Source organism: Trematomus bernacchii, unplaced genomic scaffold (assembly GCF_902827165.1).
Source record: "Trematomus bernacchii unplaced genomic scaffold, fTreBer1.1, whole genome shotgun sequence".
NCBI lineage: Eukaryota > Metazoa > Chordata > Actinopteri > Perciformes > Nototheniidae > Trematomus > Trematomus bernacchii.
In genome coordinates, this window is record NW_022988043.1 from 6,623,273 (window position 1) to 6,644,006 (window position 20,734).

The 20,734-nt window shown below is 40.2% G+C and overlaps 3 protein-coding genes across 7 annotated transcripts; 2 read left to right on the forward strand and 1 right to left on the reverse strand.

Moving 5' to 3' along the window:
• The first annotated feature begins 64 nt into the window (after positions 1-64).
• On the forward strand, positions 65-6,056 carry gkap1 (G kinase anchoring protein 1). Its single transcript, XM_034118301.1, has 12 exons — positions 65-225; positions 579-829; positions 1,420-1,578; positions 2,557-2,634; positions 3,694-3,832; positions 3,932-3,960; positions 4,160-4,318; positions 4,771-4,857; positions 4,982-5,045; positions 5,149-5,219; positions 5,299-5,376; positions 5,934-6,056. The coding sequence occupies exons 2-12, from the start codon at positions 593-595 to the stop codon at positions 5,973-5,975; spliced, it is 1,143 nt and encodes a 380-aa protein (XP_033974192.1). The 5' UTR covers positions 65-225; positions 579-592; the 3' UTR covers positions 5,976-6,056.
• A 724-nt stretch (positions 6,057-6,780) lies between these two features.
• Positions 6,781-13,513, forward strand: LOC117472911 (ubiquilin-1-like). The gene is made up of 11 exons (XM_034118352.1): positions 6,781-7,054; positions 7,144-7,286; positions 7,827-7,954; positions 8,109-8,371; positions 8,584-8,728; positions 9,008-9,181; positions 9,633-9,754; positions 10,535-10,618; positions 12,210-12,325; positions 12,485-12,635; positions 12,841-13,513. The coding sequence occupies exons 1-11, from the start codon at positions 6,923-6,925 to the stop codon at positions 12,982-12,984; spliced, it is 1,602 nt and encodes a 533-aa protein (XP_033974243.1). The 5' UTR covers positions 6,781-6,922; the 3' UTR covers positions 12,985-13,513.
• A 2,447-nt stretch (positions 13,514-15,960) lies between these two features.
• On the reverse strand, positions 15,961-20,152 carry LOC117472408 (probable gluconokinase). 5 transcript variants are annotated; one of them, XM_034117568.1, is made up of 6 exons: positions 20,047-20,152; positions 19,707-19,767; positions 19,038-19,068; positions 18,853-18,939; positions 17,218-17,261; positions 15,961-16,680 (listed from the first exon to the last, which is right to left on the reverse strand). In XM_034117568.1, the coding sequence occupies exons 2-6, from the start codon at positions 19,742-19,744 to the stop codon at positions 16,314-16,316; spliced, it is 567 nt and encodes a 188-aa protein (XP_033973459.1). In that variant the 5' UTR covers positions 19,745-19,767; positions 20,047-20,152; the 3' UTR covers positions 15,961-16,313. The 5 variants fall into 5 exon arrangements, with proteins under 5 accessions (XP_033973459.1, XP_033973456.1, XP_033973458.1 ...); XM_034117565.1 differs by having other exon boundaries at positions 18,853-18,969; XM_034117567.1 differs by having other exon boundaries at positions 19,902-20,152.
• Between the last annotated feature and the right edge of the window lie 582 nt (positions 20,153-20,734).

The following is a 20,734-nucleotide window of genomic DNA, read 5'->3' on the forward strand; positions in this document are numbered from 1 at the left end:
AGCTTTCCTTTGTATTAATGGCACTTTAAAACGAAAGGGCGAGCTACAATCGTTGTTATCCTTTTTGACCCCACAGGGCTGCTGTAGTCAGGCAGTCGCTTGTAGCAAACCACAGTAACAGATAGCCCCTTCACGAACAGGTGAAAGTAGTCTTTAGCAACTTTTACTTGACCTTACTATCTCTTCAAAACGATTCACAGCGTGTATTAAAAACAAAGGACCAACGTAAGTTCATTAATGTGTTTTTGACTGTCATGCGTCGCTACTTTTGCACTTGTTTAGGAGCTAACGAACCCGGCTAAGCGGTGTGCTATCAGCTAGGTTAACTTGCTGCTATGTAATGCTAGCAGCTACATTGCTACATACGATGCAGCTCAAATCAGATGTAAATCATCATCACGACCTCCTGGTATGATTAAACTCACTCATTGTAAAATGTGTGGATTCCATTAAATGATTAGGAAGATATTTTATTGTATTTGAAAATATGCTGCAACTAGAAGCTAGGTTCTTGTTTTATGACTGAATTCAAGTTGTTATAACTGTATTGTTCGTCGTCTCCTTTTTCCGTCGGTTAGTTTAGTTTTACGACATGGCAATGATCACCGTCCCCACCACCGCCTCCCGGTTCGCCCTGCTCCAGATAGACTCGGATTCAGACTCTGACGCCTCCGACGGGGGGAAGACCACCAACAAATCCGGACGGGACTCCTCCGGAAAGCCCCGGCAAGGAAAGGCAGGAGCCGGGGGGAAAGGGGCTCAGTGCAACGACAAGAAGAAAGACAAGAAAAAGAAGAAGAAGGAACAGCAGCAGTGTGAGGCAAATGAGGTGAGTGAGGGCAGCATCACATTCCCCTCCTTCACACATGTTACCAGGACTTTGTGACAGACATGACTCGAGTGTATTCCGCCTTTGTTTCACTTCACCTGAATTGAAACTGTTGAGAGAGGTGCAGGTTACATCCCAGCAGACAACAGACCATGTTGTCTTTGTTTTGTTTTCAGTTGTTTAAAGCAAGTGTTGACATTGATGTAAGTGTTTAACCAGCATGCTATTACTTGATAAGACACATAACCAAGCCTTTAGCAACATAGCTGAAGTAACACCTGATATTCCATAATATTGTATCTGATAATAAAAAGAGAAACTAAATCAACTCAAGGTTCAAGTGTACAGTTAGCCTGATGGACAGAGATGTCTGAATGGATCGTGGTTGATGATCAGACCAACCATCAATCTTTATTGTTTAGTGTTATTACTTTTAAGTATGACTATTGATATCCAAAAGGGATCTTCCCACCCCTGCACCATTTTGTGTGCAAATAAATAAAAACAATAGAGCAAAGCAATATTATTATCGATGGTGGACATAAGAAGAGTCACTGTTGGAATTAATCTCATATCTCCCTTTCTATCAGCTACGTAATCTGGCCTTCAAGAAGCTTCCTCAGAAGTCTTCTGCCCCTCCTCCCTCGATGACTCTGTCAGGTATAGCCGGTGAGCTCCTCAGTCCTGCATCAGGGGACAAAGTGGCACCTCCAGAGGGGTGGCAGCAGTGGAAGCAGAAGGATGAACAGGTAAGCGAGCACAACCACAATAAATATGTGATCTGTAATATCCAAAATAAAGTTTTCTCAATAATTTACACGTGCTTCACTAAGACCCCGTTTACACGAGGACGATACGGGTTGTATCCGCATAGTTTCTCTTGCGTATAGCCCTTTGGTTTACTCGAGGCCGTAACAAAATGATAGAAACGGACCCCGTGGATAGATCTGCAAACGGAACACTCTGGGGGGGCAAACGGCTCCGTGTGTACGCCTCTCTATACGATCATGATAACGATTTGTTTTAAAGCTCAATAAATAACAAAGACGACCTCTGACCGGCACTTTTCTAATTTTCTCCGTAAGATTTCAACTTTAACGGACATGTTGACCGGCGAAAAAAAATGTTAACGGAAACTCTGCCGCACGGTTCCCCCGTCCCTGGGAAGAGGTGGAGAGGTGGGTGTTTTTCATCTGCTGGTGGACTACCGGAGAGATATACAGCAGGAGAACACGCCGTCCACCGCGGAGAATAAACAGAAGGGCAACCATGCTCCGGGGTCTTCTTCGCTGCTTTTGGTGTATTTTGTGGCGGCAGCAGCGCCAACTACAGGCCCGGCATATGTACTACAGCATTTCCAGCGGTCTCATGTGAACGGACACGTTAATTGAGCCGAATGCGTGTGAACAGAAGACTTTTTTGAAAACGCATACGGTGCGCAAACGCAAACGTTCCCGTGTAAATGGGGTCTAAGCCACATAACTTCCAACAGTATAGAGTTGTTTTTTATCGCTGTGTGCAATAATATGAGCTTGAAGCCGACCGCATTACATCTTTCCTTGCCCTCTTTCTGAAAACTTGTTGTGGGAAGTTATGGCTGCATTAGAAAAGAACACATGCATGACTTTTTGAATATTTTATTTTCCTTAAACTGTTCATGTCGGACCTTACAGACAGTAACAACTTGTTGTATCAAAATGTCTCGTATTTTTCTTCTTCCGCTGTAGATAACCAGTGAGCTCTATGAGGCTGACTTGGAAAAGGCCTTGATTCTAAGCAAACTGGACTTCGAACAACAAAAACCGGTACATTTCCCACACACTAATGGCGCTTTTCCACTGCAGGACCTAGCACGGCTTAGTACGGTATGGTTAGGCCTTGGTAGGCCAGGCTCACTTTATGCTGCGTTTCCATTACAGTTTACCAACTGGGGTAGTAACTATAGTAACGCAGTGTAGGCGGGACGATCGGCTGTTCGGCGGGCGGAGCGTGGCGTCATCTTCAATGCGAACCACAAAACCAAAACATCAGCCGTGAGGAGCTGTGAGCCCTCAGAGCTCACAGCTCCTCATATCTGTTCAGAAACTAGACAAAAGTTAAACAAGTACAAACCACAGGCTGTCTGTGTCGTGGTGAATACAGTCGCTGGTTTATTTATGTCTGTAGGCCGTTGTTGTGAGTGTGGACGGAGCATATACAACATTCGATCCAATCTCCATTCAGAAAACACGCATTTTAAAAGGTTTTTCGCCTGCCGTCTTGTCTGCAGACCGGTATCAGTATGTTGTTACTTCGGCATCATTTTGAAACGTGTATTACAATTAAATCACTGTAAAATATGTTCATTTTGTTGTTGTAGCCCCCTTGCCAGCGATTCGCTCTGACCATTCAGCAGTCGAGAGTGTTTACGTCACTAGTTTAGCATATCCAGCCCGGTTGTTAGCCCGCTAAGAACCTCGATTTTGGAGGGCCAGAAAAAAGGTGAAAACGTAGCCCTGAGCCGGATTTACCCCTAGTGGAAAAGCAAAAAAAAGCAGGTCTGGTTTAAACCGTGCTGCAGTGGAAAAGCGCCATTATATATCTTTTTCAAAAGGTACAGTGAGCGGACTGTTGTCAAACATAACTGCTGATTTGGACTCTTGACTTACTTTTTAATAGATAACAAAAAAAGTTATTTATAATTTTTTACATATTCCTAAAATCCAGTGTGCTGGAGTATGTCACTCTCCATTTCATATAGCATGAAACAGAGGTTGAATTCAGTTTTATTTCAAAGTCATGTTAAAGGTTGATTGTTTTGAATAGTTACCAGAGGTTAAGAGCCTTAGTTCTACGTTAAAGTTGAATGATCTGTTTTCACACAGAGCAACAACACAAACGCATCCTCGCCAAAGGCACCAGTAGGTAAAGATGGCGGAGGGAAGAAGGACAAAAAGAAGAATCAGCAGGCGAAAGACAAAAAGACAGTTTCACTGCAGGACTTCCAGGCTGACGGCAGTGCAGGTGAGAGAAAGAGATTAATCCGTTTCAATAGTCTTTAAACTGTGATCGTGTGTAGCTCCCGTTATAATATTAATGTTAATGACCTTTGTCTCTTTGCAGAACATTTGAATAAGAAGCAAGAGAAAGAGGTGAGTCCCTGAGCATCTTTTCCCTTTCATAGCCCACATTTTAAATGTTTGCGTACGTTTAATTTGGCAGAATGTACTGTATATAAATGTATAATCAAAGTAACCAGTAAATAATATGCACAGGGTTTTATTTGGGGTAGAATATCAAACATGATGTATATCACATACCTTTGGAAACTCAAACCTTGCTCCCTTTCAGGATGCCAGAGTGGTTAACGTAGTGTTAGGGAACGGGCAGGAGGAGCGCTTCTTCAACAAGGTGGAGGACGACGTCACTCGAATTGTCCAACAGGAGAAGAGACGCGAGCTGTTCACCAGCCAGGGACAAGAAGTCATCACCTCCACAGATCATGAACCAGTGAGTAGACAGGCAGAAACACATAACTATAGGCTCAGCATTTTGTTTATATTCTGCCTCAGGTATCTACAGCACATGAACATTTGTGGCACGTAAAGTTGTATCTCATTTGTATTTGCATGTATCTCCTATATCTGGCCAGAAAGACAATAGATCAGCAATATAAGATGAGTTTAACATTCAAATGTGACTTTTATTTTCACCTCAGAGTTGCTGGGGGTTTTCTTTGTGTAATATCCTGGGCTGATTTTAACGACACTTTCACCATGTGTTTGACACCCCTGTTCTGATCCGTAGTCCTGTATCTAGTAAGCAGGACACTTTCTAAGAAAAAGCAGTGACTTATTTTGGGACTAGATTTAGTTAAAGATTAATTGTATTAGTGTGCTGTGACTTCTTAGACTTTTTTGAAATGTGTCCTCCTGACTTGCTCTCTTCTACCTGTCTGTAAGGATCCCCGAGCAGAACAGCTGAAGTACGATCTGGAGAAGAAAGACGAGGAAATCGAGAAGCTAAAGAAGAATATTACACAGTGGGAGGTCAGTCCGTTTTCATAGGTCTATCTATCTATCTATCTATCTATCTCTCTATCTATCTCGCAATGATGATTAACTTTAGATTCTTTTAAAACTTGTATTCTCAACTTGCTTCTCAACTCTACAGGGGAAATACAAAGAGGTGAAAGCAAGAAATTCCCAGCTGCTTAAGATGCTCCAACAGGGAGAAAGTAAGTTGAACCAAAGTGACGCCCAATATCCCTCTGTGCTTTTCCTTCCTTACAAAGATTCAAAAACATCGTTCTAATGTTTTCTGATTTCTCTCTCCTTCAGTGAAAGATAAAGCAGAACTCCTTCTACAGGTAGAAGAGCTACTACACATAAAAGAAGAACTGTCATCACAGGTAGGTTACGGTCATATAAAGATTATGAGAGAAGAACACAGATTGATGTGCATTTGAATGATACACGTTTTCTATTTAGGTATCATCACTACACGCTGCCCTTGAACAAGAAAGGTCTAAAGTCAAAGGTCTGCAGTCAGATCAACCAAAACATCAGGTAAGAGTTTAAATAATCACTCTTTTATTTCCCTTTGTCCTTATTTATTCAGGCAGCCTCATTGAGATTAAGACCTCTGAGAACGTTAAACATTTACAAGAACACAACTACACATTAAAACAGTGAAGAGAATCATATAAATCACTCCAAGGGGCATATAAGCCTTGAGTTTGTAGTTCATTCTATTTGTCTGGTAAGTGTGTAGTAACGTTTTAGAGCGAGGACACTTGTAAGCTGATGCTAATGTATGTTTGCATGACTGCCCCTTCTTTCCCTTTCTGTAGAACAGAAGAGACAAAAAGCAGGCAGTCAGTCAGGTGAAGTGAGAGAAGTTGCAGTGAAAGTAAGCCCAGGTGCAGTAATACAGAGTTATATAGTTTAGTACTAAAGTACATCCAGTGAGGTCTGTAAGTAAGCTTATTTTCAGTTCAGAGACTTTTAATTGTTCTTTTACTTGCAAGGAATTTAATGACCTATAACATGAACTGAGTCATCAAAATATGTTGTCATACTTATAATAAATAATTGTGTACTTTCTGGGGTTTTCTGGTTTGCAGGGAAACAAAAGAGGAAGGAAAGGCTCGGAGATGGATGTATGAAAGGTCCCAAATGGGAAAGACCATAACATCAAAATTACATAAAACAATGAACAAATGAATAAAAAGCACGACTGATCACTATCAAGTTTTTATTTCCTTTGTTTTTTATGTTTTTTTGCTTGGACAGAATGTCAGCATATAATGCATGCCCCCCTATTACATACACATACAAAATTACACTCCAGAGGAAGCAGGGTGTTTTAATTATCGGATCAAGAATTAACAGAAGCTCCTGAAAATGGTTTACTTCAAACTTTGTGTTGAAATGGTTGCTTGGCACCCGGTGCTGCCCTCTGCAGGCACAAGCATAATAGTGTTGTTCAAGGCTGGGCGCCTGTTCTGATTTTGTTGGGGTTTTAATACCAAAATGACGTGAATTGTATGTTTCTTTTTTTCTTTCTCACTGTAACGTAAATAAAATACTTTTCAGTGACAAAATGTGTCTTTGTTGTATATTGTCCCAACATTTAGACAATACAATGAAACACAGAGGAGATGGTAATTTTGTATGTGTGGTACCATAGTGCAACAATTTACGAGGAATCTGATAAAACAACTGTGCTGTGAAAAGATGTCGTCTTCAATGGGGAATGGACATTTAAATATTAATATAATCTTTTAAGAATGATTAATACTGGATTTGTGGTGTACTATATCTTTAAGTTGACACTGGTTACATAACTATTAGTCATCATGTAATCCGACTGCCCTTGTAAATACCTACATAACATGAACTGACATTTTAAAAAGGGTGTCGGATTTGTATCTGGGTAGATTTTAATCTTCACCACCCTGCGCAGTCGGGTCAAAGCTGGCACAACTTTCTGCTGAGTCATCGGGACACGCTCCTCCGGCCCGGGACTGCGCGATCCTCTTCCTCCTCAGGTCCGCGTCTCATCCTTCTCAGGTCAGCTCCTCTTCCTCCCCTCAGCGCGGTCAGGACTGAAATGTCAGGTTCGGAGAGAGATCAATCGAGAGCACAGGATGATCGTCAAATCTCTGAAACGATTCACGTCAGCGTCAAAGGTCCAGCGGAGAGCAGAGAGTGCACCGTGAGAGGAGACTGCACCGTCACACAGGTCAGGAGGCCAAACGCACCTTAATAAATTGGCTTGATATGCGCTTCGGCTGATAGTCTGTTGTGGGGTGTGTTTGTATTTGTGTGCAGCTGAAATGGTCTCTGGCAGAGGGTGTGGGGGTCCCGGCACAGCAGCTGTCGCTGATCCACTTTGGTCGCGTGCTCAGGGAGTCAGAACTCCTGAGTCATCTTAGGGCACGAGATGGGTGTGTGAGCCTCTGCATGATCCAAAGGTATTCAAACACACAGGCCGATATGATGTTTGCTCAACAGACACAGACCAACACACTTGAGATGTAAATTATCTGTATTGTACATTCTGTATTTGCCCATGATAAGCTTTGTGTAGAATTCGGCATGCAGCCTGTCAAGGTGGATGGTTAGTGTTACAGGTTTATCCCTAAAAACAAATGACATGTCACTCTTGTGCACTAGGAATGTCAGTGTTAGTAAACCTGATTAAACATACTATACAGAAAGCCATGTACATATACAGTGTCACTTTATGGTAGAAAAGTAAGCACATCTAAATATAGAATTGCACCTTGATGCCTTGTGAAAAATAAGTTAGAAATCAAGTCAGTGTCCTAGTTCCTTAAGAGAAGACTGGCATGCTTGTAAGCGTGAACTGACATATATAGCCACACAAAATCAAACAAATAAATAAATGGATGCCATACTTTAAAGATCAGCAACTGTTCTATACTGGGAAAGCTAATGTATCAGTGTGAGACTCAAATAGTGTAGATTCAAATTCAGTCCTTCTTTCTCAGGCCTCAGCTTTCGTCTGCTGCACCCACCTGTGATCCAACTTTAGAAAGTGTCCAGTCGGAGCTCACAGCCGCTCTTCATCCGGACCCTGACAGTATCACGCCGTCTCCCACCTCGCCCCTTTGTCTGGGTAATAACAGCACAACCACCCTATTGTGCCTTGTTTTTTATGTTCTCTTTATCAATGGTTATATTGCTGCTTTGGGGAGGGGGGTCCAGTCCTGCTCTGCTGGCCAGTTCATTTACATGCACCTGATTTTTTAAATGTGATCTTGTTTCCATAGTGGAAGGTCTTGACAATTTTGGCCAAACAAACAGCGGGCCTGGCTTCTTTTCTTCACTCCAATGCCAGATGGAGAGCCAGCTGCTGGCTGACCCGGAGATGCTGCACCGTGTCCTGGGCAGCCCCTTCGTACAGACCACCCTCTCCACCTCCAGCCCTCAACTAACCAGACAGCTAATTCTGTCAAATCCCCAAATTCATCAGCTCGTGCAGACAAACCCAGAGGTTGGAGATATGCTTAAAAATGCAGATGTTATCACACAGGTGGGGATTAAAACATCAAAGGCTACATGATGTAAATACATAACTCAAAATATAAATTTGACCTGTCTCTTTAAATATCCTTTAGGATTATGAGTGAGTTGTGTGATTTGATTTAGTTAAAAAACCTGATAAAGGGTATTATTTCCTAGAACTGCAACTAATTTCTTCCACCTACATGGTCAAGATGTTCTATCTCTTGCCTCCCTTTCCAGGTGCTGGAGCTCGTCAGGAACCCCGACATGATCGAGGATGTGATGCATGATGAAGACAAAGCATTAGGAAATTTGCAGCCAAAGCAGGAAAACCCTGAAAACACCAATAGGGATTCTGGTGGCAATCCGAAGACTGACACAAAAGATTATCACGGGTAAAGGTTTGGAAATTATGTTTATTTTTAACTATCTGTTTGGATAATGACAAAACAAATCTTTTTGTGATGTCTCTTTTATACTCAATGACTATTATGTAGTCATATAGTTTTCAGTGCACTCGTCTATTTAAAATGTCACATTGTTAAAGAGAACTCCTTATTTAAATGGAAGTTTCAAATAAACCAAATGTGTTTTCTGCCCTTTACATTATTTGTTATGTTATTGTTGTTATATATTTATATTTATATTGTATAAACGTATACTTAAATGCACTCTTCTCGGATCCAGATAGCAGCATCCCGAGTGGGGACAACATCATCTGGGGAAAAACAGCCAAATGAAGGAGAAAGAAACAAGACTCCACCCGTCTCCAGTGACTGTTCAGATCCTCTCGGAGAACTGAGAGCTGATCCGAACCCTCAGAGCTCCCTCACTGCAGGCACAGACATACACATCTATCACAGTTCAACTAAACTAACATAAAAAGTAGAATATCATCTGGCAAACATGTACTTTTTTTTATTTTCTCAGCTTTCTGTCCCTTGTTGTATTTCAAGTTATTTTAAAGTTGTTGTTACTCACTGCCATTTCCTCCGAAACAAACCAAGATACAGGCCAACATTACCACAGTATTATTTGGTGTGATAACTATAATTATTCATGTATACTTTGCACGTTTGCAATATGGCATTTTCAAATCGCAGGAGGCGCAAGATTTTTTGAAATGCCAAAAGTTCTTAGCCTACATATATTGTTCTACAGAGTTAAGAAAACATATTGGTTTGGTACAGATTAGCCAACATTATATTTGTAATAGGTTTTTCAGTAAAAATATTCAAAACATTTTTAAATGGTGAGCCCTAAAATATGTCCTCCTGCTCTCCCCTCAGGCATGCAGTCTCTGCTACAGGAGATCACAGCCAGTCCCGGGCTGATGGAGAGCCTGCTGTCTGGGCCGTATGTCAGCAGCCTCCTCCACTGCCTCTGCCAGAACCCAGACCTCGCTGCACAGGTGATGCTACACCATGTATGGGTGGATGAAAACCAGAGGTCACAGAAGTACTCCGATTGTAACTATCAGAGAGTAGGAATACTCTGTGACAAGTACAAGTCCTGCATTCAAAATGTTACTCAAGTAAAAGTACAAAAGTATAAGCATCAAAATAAACTTAAAGTACCAAAATTGAAAGTACTCATTATGCAGATTGGCCCATTTCAGAATACCATCAATGATATGTTTTGATTATAAATATTGATTCATTAAAGTGTTATTAAAGCTGGTAAAGGTGCAGCTAGTTTTAATCACTTTGTATGCTGCAGGTTAGTTTGTGAATTTTACTCCAGGTGTAACTAAAATCTTACTTAAGTGTTGTTTATATTTCACATCATTAAACTTAATTAGCAAATAAGCTAAAGGTACTAAAATTATGGAGTGGAGTAAAAGTACAAATTAGCAAAACATAAAGTAAAGTAAAAGTCTCACAAAATGTTATATCAGTACAGTACTTGAGTAAATCTACTTAGTTACTTTACATCACTGATGAAAACACATAAACATATATAACAGGGAACGCAGTTAAAAAAAGATGCCTATTTTTACTTGACAACTGCATAGAATCCTTGTTATTATTTATGAGCATATAAATTGCAAAACAGTAAATCACATGGTCTGCAATTCAGAACTGGGGGGAAAAGATAGAATCCTCCCCTCCCCATTTCTTGTTATATCCCCATAATCTCTCCACATAAATCCTACACCTTCTTTAAAGCTCTCATTTCCATTCTGTTTCAGATGCTGCTGAGCCACCCTTTGTTCTCAGGAAATCCTCAGCTGCAGCAGCAGATGAGACAGCAGATCCCTCTCTTCCTGCAACAGGTTACTCTCCTCACTTTCTTGCAACTAGTTTAAAACAAAAAGTATCATGGATTGCTCAACATTGGGAAAGATGTATTGTGTGTGATCAACTGTTTTTATTTCCTAAATAGATCAACACAAAACAGATGTTTGTTTTGTAATAATTGGCTTGTGTATTTGTTAGCCACACTAGCAGTCTGTGTCTTTAAAACCTGTTAAGCCCTAGAGCCCCCTGTACAGGGGGCAGTGGGGTGTTTTTTCACGAAACTGTGTCTCAGGGCTTCTTAATATTTAAAAACCTATTAATGTGTCATACCCATTTAACGGGAAGAAACTCAGCTAACTGACAATACGAACCATTTTTACCGAAACAAAACACAAGTCTCACAAGAAGCGTCTAAATGAGCCCTGAGCGAAAAAATGCTAACACACTTACCACAGAACTCAAGGTAAAAATACCCTTATTACTTATCGTAACTGCAAAAATATATATCAAATTAAAGCTGAGATTCCACAGATTCTATAGGTATAAGTATCATCACTGAGCGATCAGAACTCGTGACAGGGGAAGCAAACACAGACGTCACAACACGTGAATTACGGAACATTCACGGGAAATCGTCTCAAATTAGCTGTTATTCTGATCAATAGTCATGTTCAATGGCATTAAAATGATAAAAACGCCGCTGAAGGTTAATCCATAGGTTAATCCAATGTGTCTGTGTCACTTTGAAAGGATTACTGATAATCCATCATTGCATTTTTATGTAAAAAAACGGAGATTTCATATTATTTTTATTTTTATAAATCTCTCTAAAGAGGTCAAATGTCACTTGTTTTACATCAATCTTGATACAGGGTACTTATTATATGTTGTAGTTTGGATTCCTAAAGCTTTTAGTCTACTAACCCATCATCCAAGGGTGGTTTTCACTATAAGTAATGGTTTTTTTGTAGGCGGAGGTAAGAATTTACCTTTTTTTACAATGTTCCATCTGAATTTACTCTGACACAGAAACATCTATATTGATTCTGACACTTCTACATCCATCTCACAGATGTAACCTTGCTTTGAGAAAAAAGATTATTAAATTTAACCCTTTTAGAAGTGAAGTTATAGTCATTTGTTCTGGGCATGTCATTTTCGAGCCTGAAACCTGAAAAACAGGCTCAGGGCTTAACTGGTATGGACTTGATGGAACACCCGGAAGTTTGTTGTAGTTTTGATATTCGTCTGACATTCACTCTGGATCCAGTGTTATCTTTTTATGGAAATGGTCAAATGTAAATGCTATTAATAGTTTCCATATCATGTCACTGTGTATATCGTGTATGACTCCAAGTCCATACACGATATTATAATTACATTGGACAAAATAAGCACACTTCTTTTTATTGGGTCAGTGCCACATGATATTTTACATTAATCAATGCTCTGAACTGCAAGTTTATTTTTTTATCTGGAGTATCCCTACTAAAAAGGTAGCTTCTGCCACAATGCCAGTGCTGCTCCTTCCCTTTGCTCTCTCCCATGCGGTTATTACTCTCTCTGCCAGAGGGGGGAGGCAAATGTTCTGCACTCCAGCTTTAATGATCAGTGCTCAATTTGTAGATGCAGAGTCCAGAACTGCTGTCAGCCATGTTGAACCCCAGAGCCATGGAGGCTCTGCTCCACATCCAGCAGGGCCTACAGACTCTGGCTACAGAGGTTCCTGCTCTGATACCTACGTGAGTTTAAATATTAAATACACACAATGACATGGTACAACTTCATCTCAAGATGATTCACAAAATGATTAGGTTACTGCGTAAAAAATAATTACTTTTATGCATGGCACATTCAAGGAATTGTAAAAAAAGTTTTACCACCACATGTCTGTTTTGCAGAGCCGGTGTTGATGCTGCACCTGAGCTAGCATCTGACTCTGTTCTCAACAGCCAATCTGAAAGTGGTCCTCGGGTTGCCGCGGTGACAGAGCAGCAGCAGCAGCAGTTTGTGCAACAGATGCTACAGGCGCTGGCTAACACCGATAATGGGGTATCTGTCCTTACAACAAAAATGGAAAAGTGCTATGAGCTTGAATTTTTTGTACAGTGCTTGTTCTAACAATTCATAAAGAGGTTGCATTGTTGTTGTTCAAGCCTGAGGCCAGGAGCTGCTGTTTGTAGTACTTATTTTTAAAGAGTAAACAATTCAACAGACACGCACATTAAACTTTGTTAAAAATGCCGTGTCCTCTCAGGTCCACGTTGAGGACGCTGAGTTCCAGGACGAGCTGGAGCATCTGAGCTCAATGGGCTTCGGAGACAGAGAGGCAAACCTGCAGATCCTCATCAGCACCGGAGGAGACCTCTGCACTGCAATACAACAACTCCTCAGTCTCTGACACACACACACACACACACACACACACACACACACACACACACACACACACACACACACACACACACACACACACACACACACACACACACACACACACACACACACACACACACACACACACACACACAACGTAGTAAAAGGTTTTTCCTTCAAACTTCAGCTTGCTAACATCAGCCCTGCAAAAAAAAACATGGTATCATCAATAACATGTTCAGGGTTCAAATTAGGCCAACACATACAAATACTTTTAACTTAACAACTGAGAAACATAGCCTTACTATTCAGGATAGGATTTAAATTGGAGCAATATGATTACATTTCATTTGTCAGAGATTAACTCTTTGTGCTTTACTAAATCCTAGAATCCTGAAGTTTTGAAACAGATTTGTTTCATATGTTGCAATGGAACAACAATAATAACTTAAGTCAAAGAACATCATTTTAAATGGCTTATATTAAAGTGGACCTATCATGCTATATTATAATAATATAGTGTAGGACCATACCTATATAAGGCATATTTATACTTTTTTTTTTTCAAAATACCAAACAGATCATGCATTTTAGCCATGCCTCATTTCGCTCAATTTGAAATTGTTTAGCTCTGTTTTTGCAAGGGCTGATTCTGTGAGAACAGCACCATCTACAGGCCTGGCATATGTACTACAGCGTCTCCAGCGCTTTCGAACGGCAATGGCCGTGGCTGTCTCCTCCTGATTGGTGGAGTTGGCCCAATAGCCGTAGCGCCACTGTCCTGACGTCAGGACAGTGTTCAAATCTGGATCAGTTTTTATCAGATCCGTTGCAGCCCCTTTTTTAGAGATTTGGGTATGGAGGAAAATAGAGAGGGTTGTGTTTTCTGACACTTGGTGAGTTCCCTGGAACACCGGGGACACATATTCATGTATAAAAGACGTACAAAAGTGCATTTTGCATGATAGGTCCCCTTTAAATATTATATTCAGCTCCATTTGAGATTTAAACAAAGACCAAGAGTCTGTTATGATTATATTTGATGAAGAATACACATTTCATAAACAGGGTTTTGGACAAACATCTACCATTTTAGGAGATGGATCCTCACAAAACCTGTGGCAATGAACCCGAGAAAAGCTGTGGAGCCTGTGAAATCCTGCAAACCCACCCACACATAAACACACAAATACACAAACACACACACACATACACACATTCATCCTATAATGTACTGTAAGCACCTACACTCAAAACAAAATATCTCTATCAACGATTAATTAGTGCTTTACAAAAACATGCAAGACACATTTGTATTTCCACACTTTTAAGACACACTTATATGCATTCCTTAACTTCCATAACTAACCTCTGTCTGCATTATATTCAGTCCTAGCATTACAGTCCTTCTCAAAGTAATGTACCCATTACAATGGGTTTCGTTAACCCCTTTTTTCAAATAATTGATTTGAAAAGGGATTAGCAGTTCATTTAATTTACCAGTTGTTTGTTTCGATCATTCACTTTCAGTAAGAATGAATATGTAGATTTGTTTTTCTTCTAAGATTATTGTATTAGTCATTAAGTCTATAATATGAAACAGGGAAACATATTGATCTGAACTTCCCAGAGACTGAGGTTACGCCTTAAAGAAGACTCCCATAATTCCATTTGCAATTGTATGAAATGGAGAAAAGCAGCCAAATGTGCACATTTAAGTAACTGAAAACACATGTTGTACCCTGCCTTGGTGTAGCGATGAATAAAAACACGACTCAAAACACAAACTGGTTTCCCATCTTTTTATTGATAAGAACAGTTATCTAATAAAACATTTTATACATATAATCCACCTTCGCAAAATTTGAGAGATAATCCCACCATGAAACCCCATGGCCATGCTAATCTCTGCACATCTAAAATCTACTGTTGTACTTTTATACTACAAACACTAGAGGGGAGCAGTTACACTTAACCTCCTCAATAATATCAACTGTTTTCATTTGACCAGCTGGAATTGTGCACAAATATTTCATATCTAACAAATGTATTTAGATTAAGTGTAAATTATGAGACTGAAATATGTGTCTCCATGTTCACCTCAAACTATGTTTTTGCAAATATATTGATATAAACTAATAACAAATGAAGAAAAAACAATTTTTAGTGCATAATAGGATGTGTGTTGCTCTGTTTTCATCCCTGCTTTTGTGTCCTTACTCTGACACGGGGTGGACTAATACACGACACGTACTCTGACATCAGATATGTGTGTATGTGATCCACTTCACAACCTATGTGTGTTTGTCTGTTGCTGCCAGACTAAGGGGGTTTTAATCTCCTGTGGTGTGTGTGTGTGTGTGTGTGTGTGTGTGTGTGTGTGTGTGTGTGTGTGTGTGTGTGTGTGTGTGTGTGTGTGTGTGTGTGTGTGTGTGTGTGTGTGTGTGTGTGTGTGTGTGTGTGTGTGTGTGTGTGTGTGTGTGTGTGTGTGTGTGTGTGTGTGTGTGTGTGTGTGTGTGTGCGCACCCTTTCGTCTGCATGTGTGAGATATGAGAGTAGCCAAAGGGGTTTTCTGGATTAGAAGCTCCTAAAATATTCGAGTTGAGGTTTGCAGATGAGTCACTCCACAAAAACAGCCCAAGTGCTGAGTTGAGGTGTGTGTTGGGGGGAGTGTGTGAGGGGTCATGTGTGTGTATGAGTGTCCTTGAAGATGATTTTATGGATCAGGAAACGGGGATCGTGAAGCCTTGACCTGATCTGACCTTTAGTGTGGTTTCAACCTGTGGTCAGAGGAGCTCCTTACAGTGAGTAGCAGTTCATGTTTAACTCTGAATCCCTTTTACTGTTTTACTTTGTCGAATTTGGTGTGAAGATTGTACTTTAAGATTATTTGGTGCATTTGGCAGGCGATGTCAGTGCATGAAAGGTGGTGTGACAGATTAAATCAAATAAAAACATGATCTGCAATCGCTTGCAACTAATGCCAAGTTCCAAACTCCAGAAAAGCATGTTACATGTTTTATTTAAGTCAAGTAGTGTCTCCATTTTTCACAACAAAATTGCTGAAGCAGTGTGTATTTACAGTGCAAATATTTACAATACTTTACAGTTCTGCTCTTGAGTTAAAAATACTGTAGTTAATATCCACGACTGGCCCAAAACTGACCCCAAAAAATGGTCCGATTCAAACCCTTTAATATCAAATATAGCAGGAATATACTGGAATGGCACTGTGGCTGTGTTTTAAAATGCTTTTAGCACCACAGGATCATTCTGTACTGAAGCAGTAATGAGTAGATGAAAACCAAAACTCGCCCCCCACTTCACTCGGTATGACCTAGATATGGTCTGTGTTTAAGGACTTGGTGACGACTTGAGGCTGACTATGTGCTTCTCCACCTCCATGGCCATGTCTGTGATGCTCATCCTGATGTCCAGTGGCAACACGTTCTCTTTATCCAACGGAGGCTCTAAAACATCAAACTGTGAACACAGCAGATCTGCTTTCATGTAATGTCCCCTCCGGACCACCATCCTCTGCTGAATGAGATCGTAGTCTCCATAAAGAAAGAGAAAACAGACATCAGGAGAGGAGGCAGGCAGGCCATCTTGGTCTGGACCGGAGGAAGGGAAGGCTTTGGAGCCATGGAGCAGGATCTGTCTGTACAGACGCTTCAGGGCGGAGCACGCCACCAGGGCATCAGAGCCGGAGCTCCTCTCTCTGAGACACAAATGCATATTGTGAAGGAAGGAATTAGGAACAACTGCTGACTTGTACACTGTAATGATGTTTGGTCAATGTGGAAAATAAACTAAAAGTGAACCTTGGTCAAAAACAACTAACGGGAAAATGGAGGTGAAGAGAGAAAAGTGGCGACACAAGGATAAGCTGATAAATGTGTGGAAGAGTAGGGAAGCCTTTGATGTTGCCGCAGAGGTCTTAAGAAAGAGATGGCATACTTTCCAGCCCTCCCCACCTCTTCTCTCGCCTCACACTCAGTTAATCTGTTTTTTACTCTTCCAAACTGACTCTCCCCATGCTCTGGTCTTCACTCTGATTTTCAAAACCATCTTTGATAGTTTTGATCTTTTTTTCCAACAATTTCGAGCCGGCATATCCTTACCTCGCTACTCTTCTCTTTAGATCACTCTCACTCTTTAAACCCATTTATGTCATAACAAAGTAGGTTGTGTTTTCAGTGAAAAATGTGTCCATGTGCAAATGGTCTGTGAGTATGGAAGGTTTGTTTGTTCTTACCTCTCAATGACTTCATGTAGTTTGAGTAGCCAGGGTAATCTATCCTGAAGGGACAAATCTTTTTTAAGCAATGTTTTTAATCTTTTTGATCAATATTTTTTTTTCTGTTTTTTTTTTACCCATCAAGCCGTTGCGGAACAACATGCATTTGGATTCATATTTTTGGCCACCATACAAATGTAAGTCCAGTATTCACACATAGAAATATCTGACTCTTTCGTTGCTCAATGCATCAATATGTCAATGAGAATTGTGTTTCTGTGTGCTGAGAAGGTAGTGTAGCAGTGGGTTTATGTAGCTTTTTCTTTTGCTAAAAAAACTTCTGTGAGCGAAAAACAATGCTGAGGGTTAAATAAAAGCCCAATAAAGTTGAGGGGAGCTTCGGACCTGGGATTATTCTCGTGAATATTGTCATTTGATACACTTACATTGTAAAGCTGCTTATAGGAAGGAAAGAAATATATCGTATTAATTACTTTAATTCAGGGATTCCCAGGTGTTCAGGTCCCCCAGAGAGAAAAACAAAACACTGCATTTTTTTTAAATCGTGGATTTTGTTGTGGTCACCAGCATGAACATGATACAGGCTTTGCCCTTTAACGCTACTGAGCAGGTAAATCATTGCCCTTTAGATAGGCAAGCCATGTATCAAGAAGCAACACAGACACAGTGGGACCAGAGTATGTAATGGTAAAGCCTGTCATCATAGTGAAGATAGGTTCATAAATTCACCAAAATAGTTTTGAACTAAGTACAGACATGGCTCCTATAGAAAGACAACACTCGCATATGAAAAACATTTATTTTTCAATCGAAGTGTGATCACAGTTGCAGTCAGTGATGTTTATATTGGATCTTATTATTCAAAGTCAGAACTCACTGCCAATATTTTCTGTTTAATAGACTTGAGTCTTACCAAATAAAATAACTAATGGGGCAGACAGACATGGCAACACAAACACATCTTTGATCAAACAGAAATCAGAAATAGAATCAGTGCTAATTTGATAACAACTGACCCAGAGTCACATTTTTATATCATACACTGCCGTGTCTTTAATATGAAGAGCTGAACTCGGATGACAGGAAATGTCCTGTTTGGTTAGGCCAAACCTCAACCTGCCAACTCTTATCCTGGCATGAAAGACACATTTTAGCTACAGCCAGGCAGTAATCTCAAATTTGTATTTATTCTCAAACTGCCAAGTTTTGAGTACTTTTTAAAAACATGCCAAAGAACTGGACAGAACAGATCCCGGGGCAATCCTTCCCAGAGTTCAAAGCAAATGTCTGAGTGGGAGGTTATCATGAGCCACCAAACACACTGCTACCAGCAAACTGCTGTCAAATATTTGCAGGGCTCGTGATGCCTGTTAGCTCGTAAACTCAACTTTGGCAGGCAGCCAGGCAATTGTTTAGAGGTCTACCTTTATTTTGAGAGTCACCATAAACAGGAAAAAAAGGGGTAGATATTGGACAAGGGTTACACACACACACACACACACACACACACACACACACACACACACACACACACACACACACACACACACACACACACACACACACACACACACACACACACACACACACACACACACACACACACACACACACACACACACACACACACACCTGGTCTGTAAGTGGTTCACTTCGAGCCATCTTCTCAATGTTCCCCTGTGGATGGAAGCTATCCCCTTCATGCAGAGGCCAGCCCAGCTGATTGGTGGATACACACACATGAATGCACTGTTATTATGTCATAGCGTTTGCAGAAACACAAAGGTGTGTGTAGGACAACAGATGGACCTAATTACCTTTTCCGATAGGAAGGCCCCTAAGGCACTTCTGTAAAAAAAAAAAGGCGACATAAAATAAATAGTTGATACAATGCAAAAAAGCCTTATATTAGACAAAACAAGCAGTTAGAAGCCATTGCTTTGGGTGTATAGGAAACTGTGATGATCATCTGTTACTATTTGCTGATATAATACAGACAAAATAATTAATTAATCAATGGCGAAAGAAATTGGACAATTCAATAATTAGTACTTGCAGCTCCACTATTGTATTTTGGTGTTAGATTGCACCCCTTACATTATTGTGATGGAGTCAGCTTACTATTTTCTTCAGCATCCTTGAAACAGATGCCTGTGTACTGTAGTTAATCATGTAATGGCACATTAATAGTTGATAAACCACCAACTAGTTATCACTATCAATCAATCAATCAATGTTTATTTATATAGCCCAATATCATAAATGTTACATTTGTCTCAGTGGACTTCACAGTTTGTACAGAATATCGTATGACAATACGACACCCTCACTAAGTGGAATCTGATATGCTTTATAGTATTCTAAATAATTTAAACATATGTAACCCACATTTGACTCAATACATGTAATATGTTAGTTAACTGTATTTAATGTGCTTCTTATGTGAGATGCTCTCCTAAAAAAAAAGAAACAGACAGTATACATACTTCCCGCAGCCTGAGACTCCCATTATGATGTAGATCATCCTGTCTGTAGACCTTAAGACACCTAAAGGCAGAAAAATCCCTTAACTGCTGCCGAAGACTTGCAGCTCTGCATGGTCTACACATCTTCCGTTATGTAAATGTTTAAACCATTGAACCATGTGTCTATAAGATATGTGCTCACGTGATTTAACCTACTGTAATAAACAACTTTCGTGGCTTCCGTAGATGTTAGGACCCATGCAAAGGTGTAGTCCACCACTAAGCATATTTCACTGGCTCTGATAAGTAAACTTCTTAAAACAACAATAGCGTATACTGTGGTTTAGCGAAGGAAACTCACTTAAAAGCAAAAAACCTCACAGGTTCCTTGTGGTGTGTCTGCTTAATCAGTATTCTTATAAAAGAGGTGATCAAATATCCTCCAAGCCTCCACTACGGCTACAGGCTTGTTTTGCTGAAGTACGTGATGACGTAGCACGCACGCTGGCAACGTTTGCACTTAAAGGGGCAGATTACGTAGCAGCTAAAATGTCTTTGACATCATTATTAGATGAATATAACATGTAATTTCACAGATAAAATGAGTTTTGACCGCAGCTGTTTGTGATTTTGATCACAGGTTAAATCACCTTATTATATAATTGAATGGGATAATATGTGTTTCTCAAAATATCACAGGTAATTTAGGCATTAAGTCTACACCACTGAAGATATGATGAGGCACAGTTAAGGGCAGTGCAATTATACAAATTGTTATTCACAGGTAGGATTTTCTTTATTACAGCATACATATAACATATTTTACCGTTAGGCCCTTATGTAAAATAACCCCATGCTTGTTTAAATCACCCTTACAACGTGGGTGAACTATTACATCAAGTCCAAGTGAATACAACATTGCACAGGGCAGGTGATATACTTTTACCACCTGGCAGTTACTTATGATACACGTGGGTCGTGACTGTGTTGTTTTTTGATGAAAATTAGAAAGAGAGAAAAAGTGAGGGTGAGCAAGCCAGAGAGAGAGA

What these genes read in the sequence shown, in the direction of transcription:
- gkap1 (XM_034118301.1), top strand. Translation starts at nt 593, where the DNA reads ATGGCAATGATCACCGTCCCCACCACCGCCTCCCGGTTCGCCCTGCTC. An exon ending in CCAGGCTGACGGCAGTGCAG is followed by an intron (nt 3,833 to 3,931) that starts GTGAGAGAAAGA and finishes GTCTCTTTGCAG; the next exon opens with AACATTTGAATAAGAAGCAA. An exon ending in GATGCTCCAACAGGGAGAAA is followed by an intron (nt 5,046 to 5,148) that starts GTAAGTTGAACC and finishes TCTCTCCTTCAG; the next exon opens with TGAAAGATAAAGCAGAACTC.
- LOC117472911 (XM_034118352.1), top strand. Translation starts at nt 6,923, where the DNA reads ATGTCAGGTTCGGAGAGAGATCAATCGAGAGCACAGGATGATCGTCAA. An exon ending in AGCCTCTGCATGATCCAAAG is followed by an intron (nt 7,287 to 7,826) that starts GTATTCAAACAC and finishes CTTCTTTCTCAG; the next exon opens with GCCTCAGCTTTCGTCTGCTG. An exon ending in ACCCAGACCTCGCTGCACAG is followed by an intron (nt 9,755 to 10,534) that starts GTGATGCTACAC and finishes ATTCTGTTTCAG; the next exon opens with ATGCTGCTGAGCCACCCTTT.
- LOC117472408 (XM_034117565.1), bottom strand. Translation starts at nt 19,744, where the DNA reads ATGATCTACATCATAATGGGAGTCTCAGGCTGCGGGAA. An exon ending in GGGCCTTCCTATCGGAAAAG is followed by an intron (nt 18,970 to 19,037) that starts GTAATTAGGTCC and finishes ACATAATAACAG; the next exon opens with TGCATTCATGTGTGTGTATC. An exon ending in GTGAACCACTTACAGACCAG is followed by an intron (nt 17,262 to 18,852) that starts GTGTGTGTGTGT and finishes TTGTCCCTTCAG; the next exon opens with GATAGATTACCCTGGCTACT.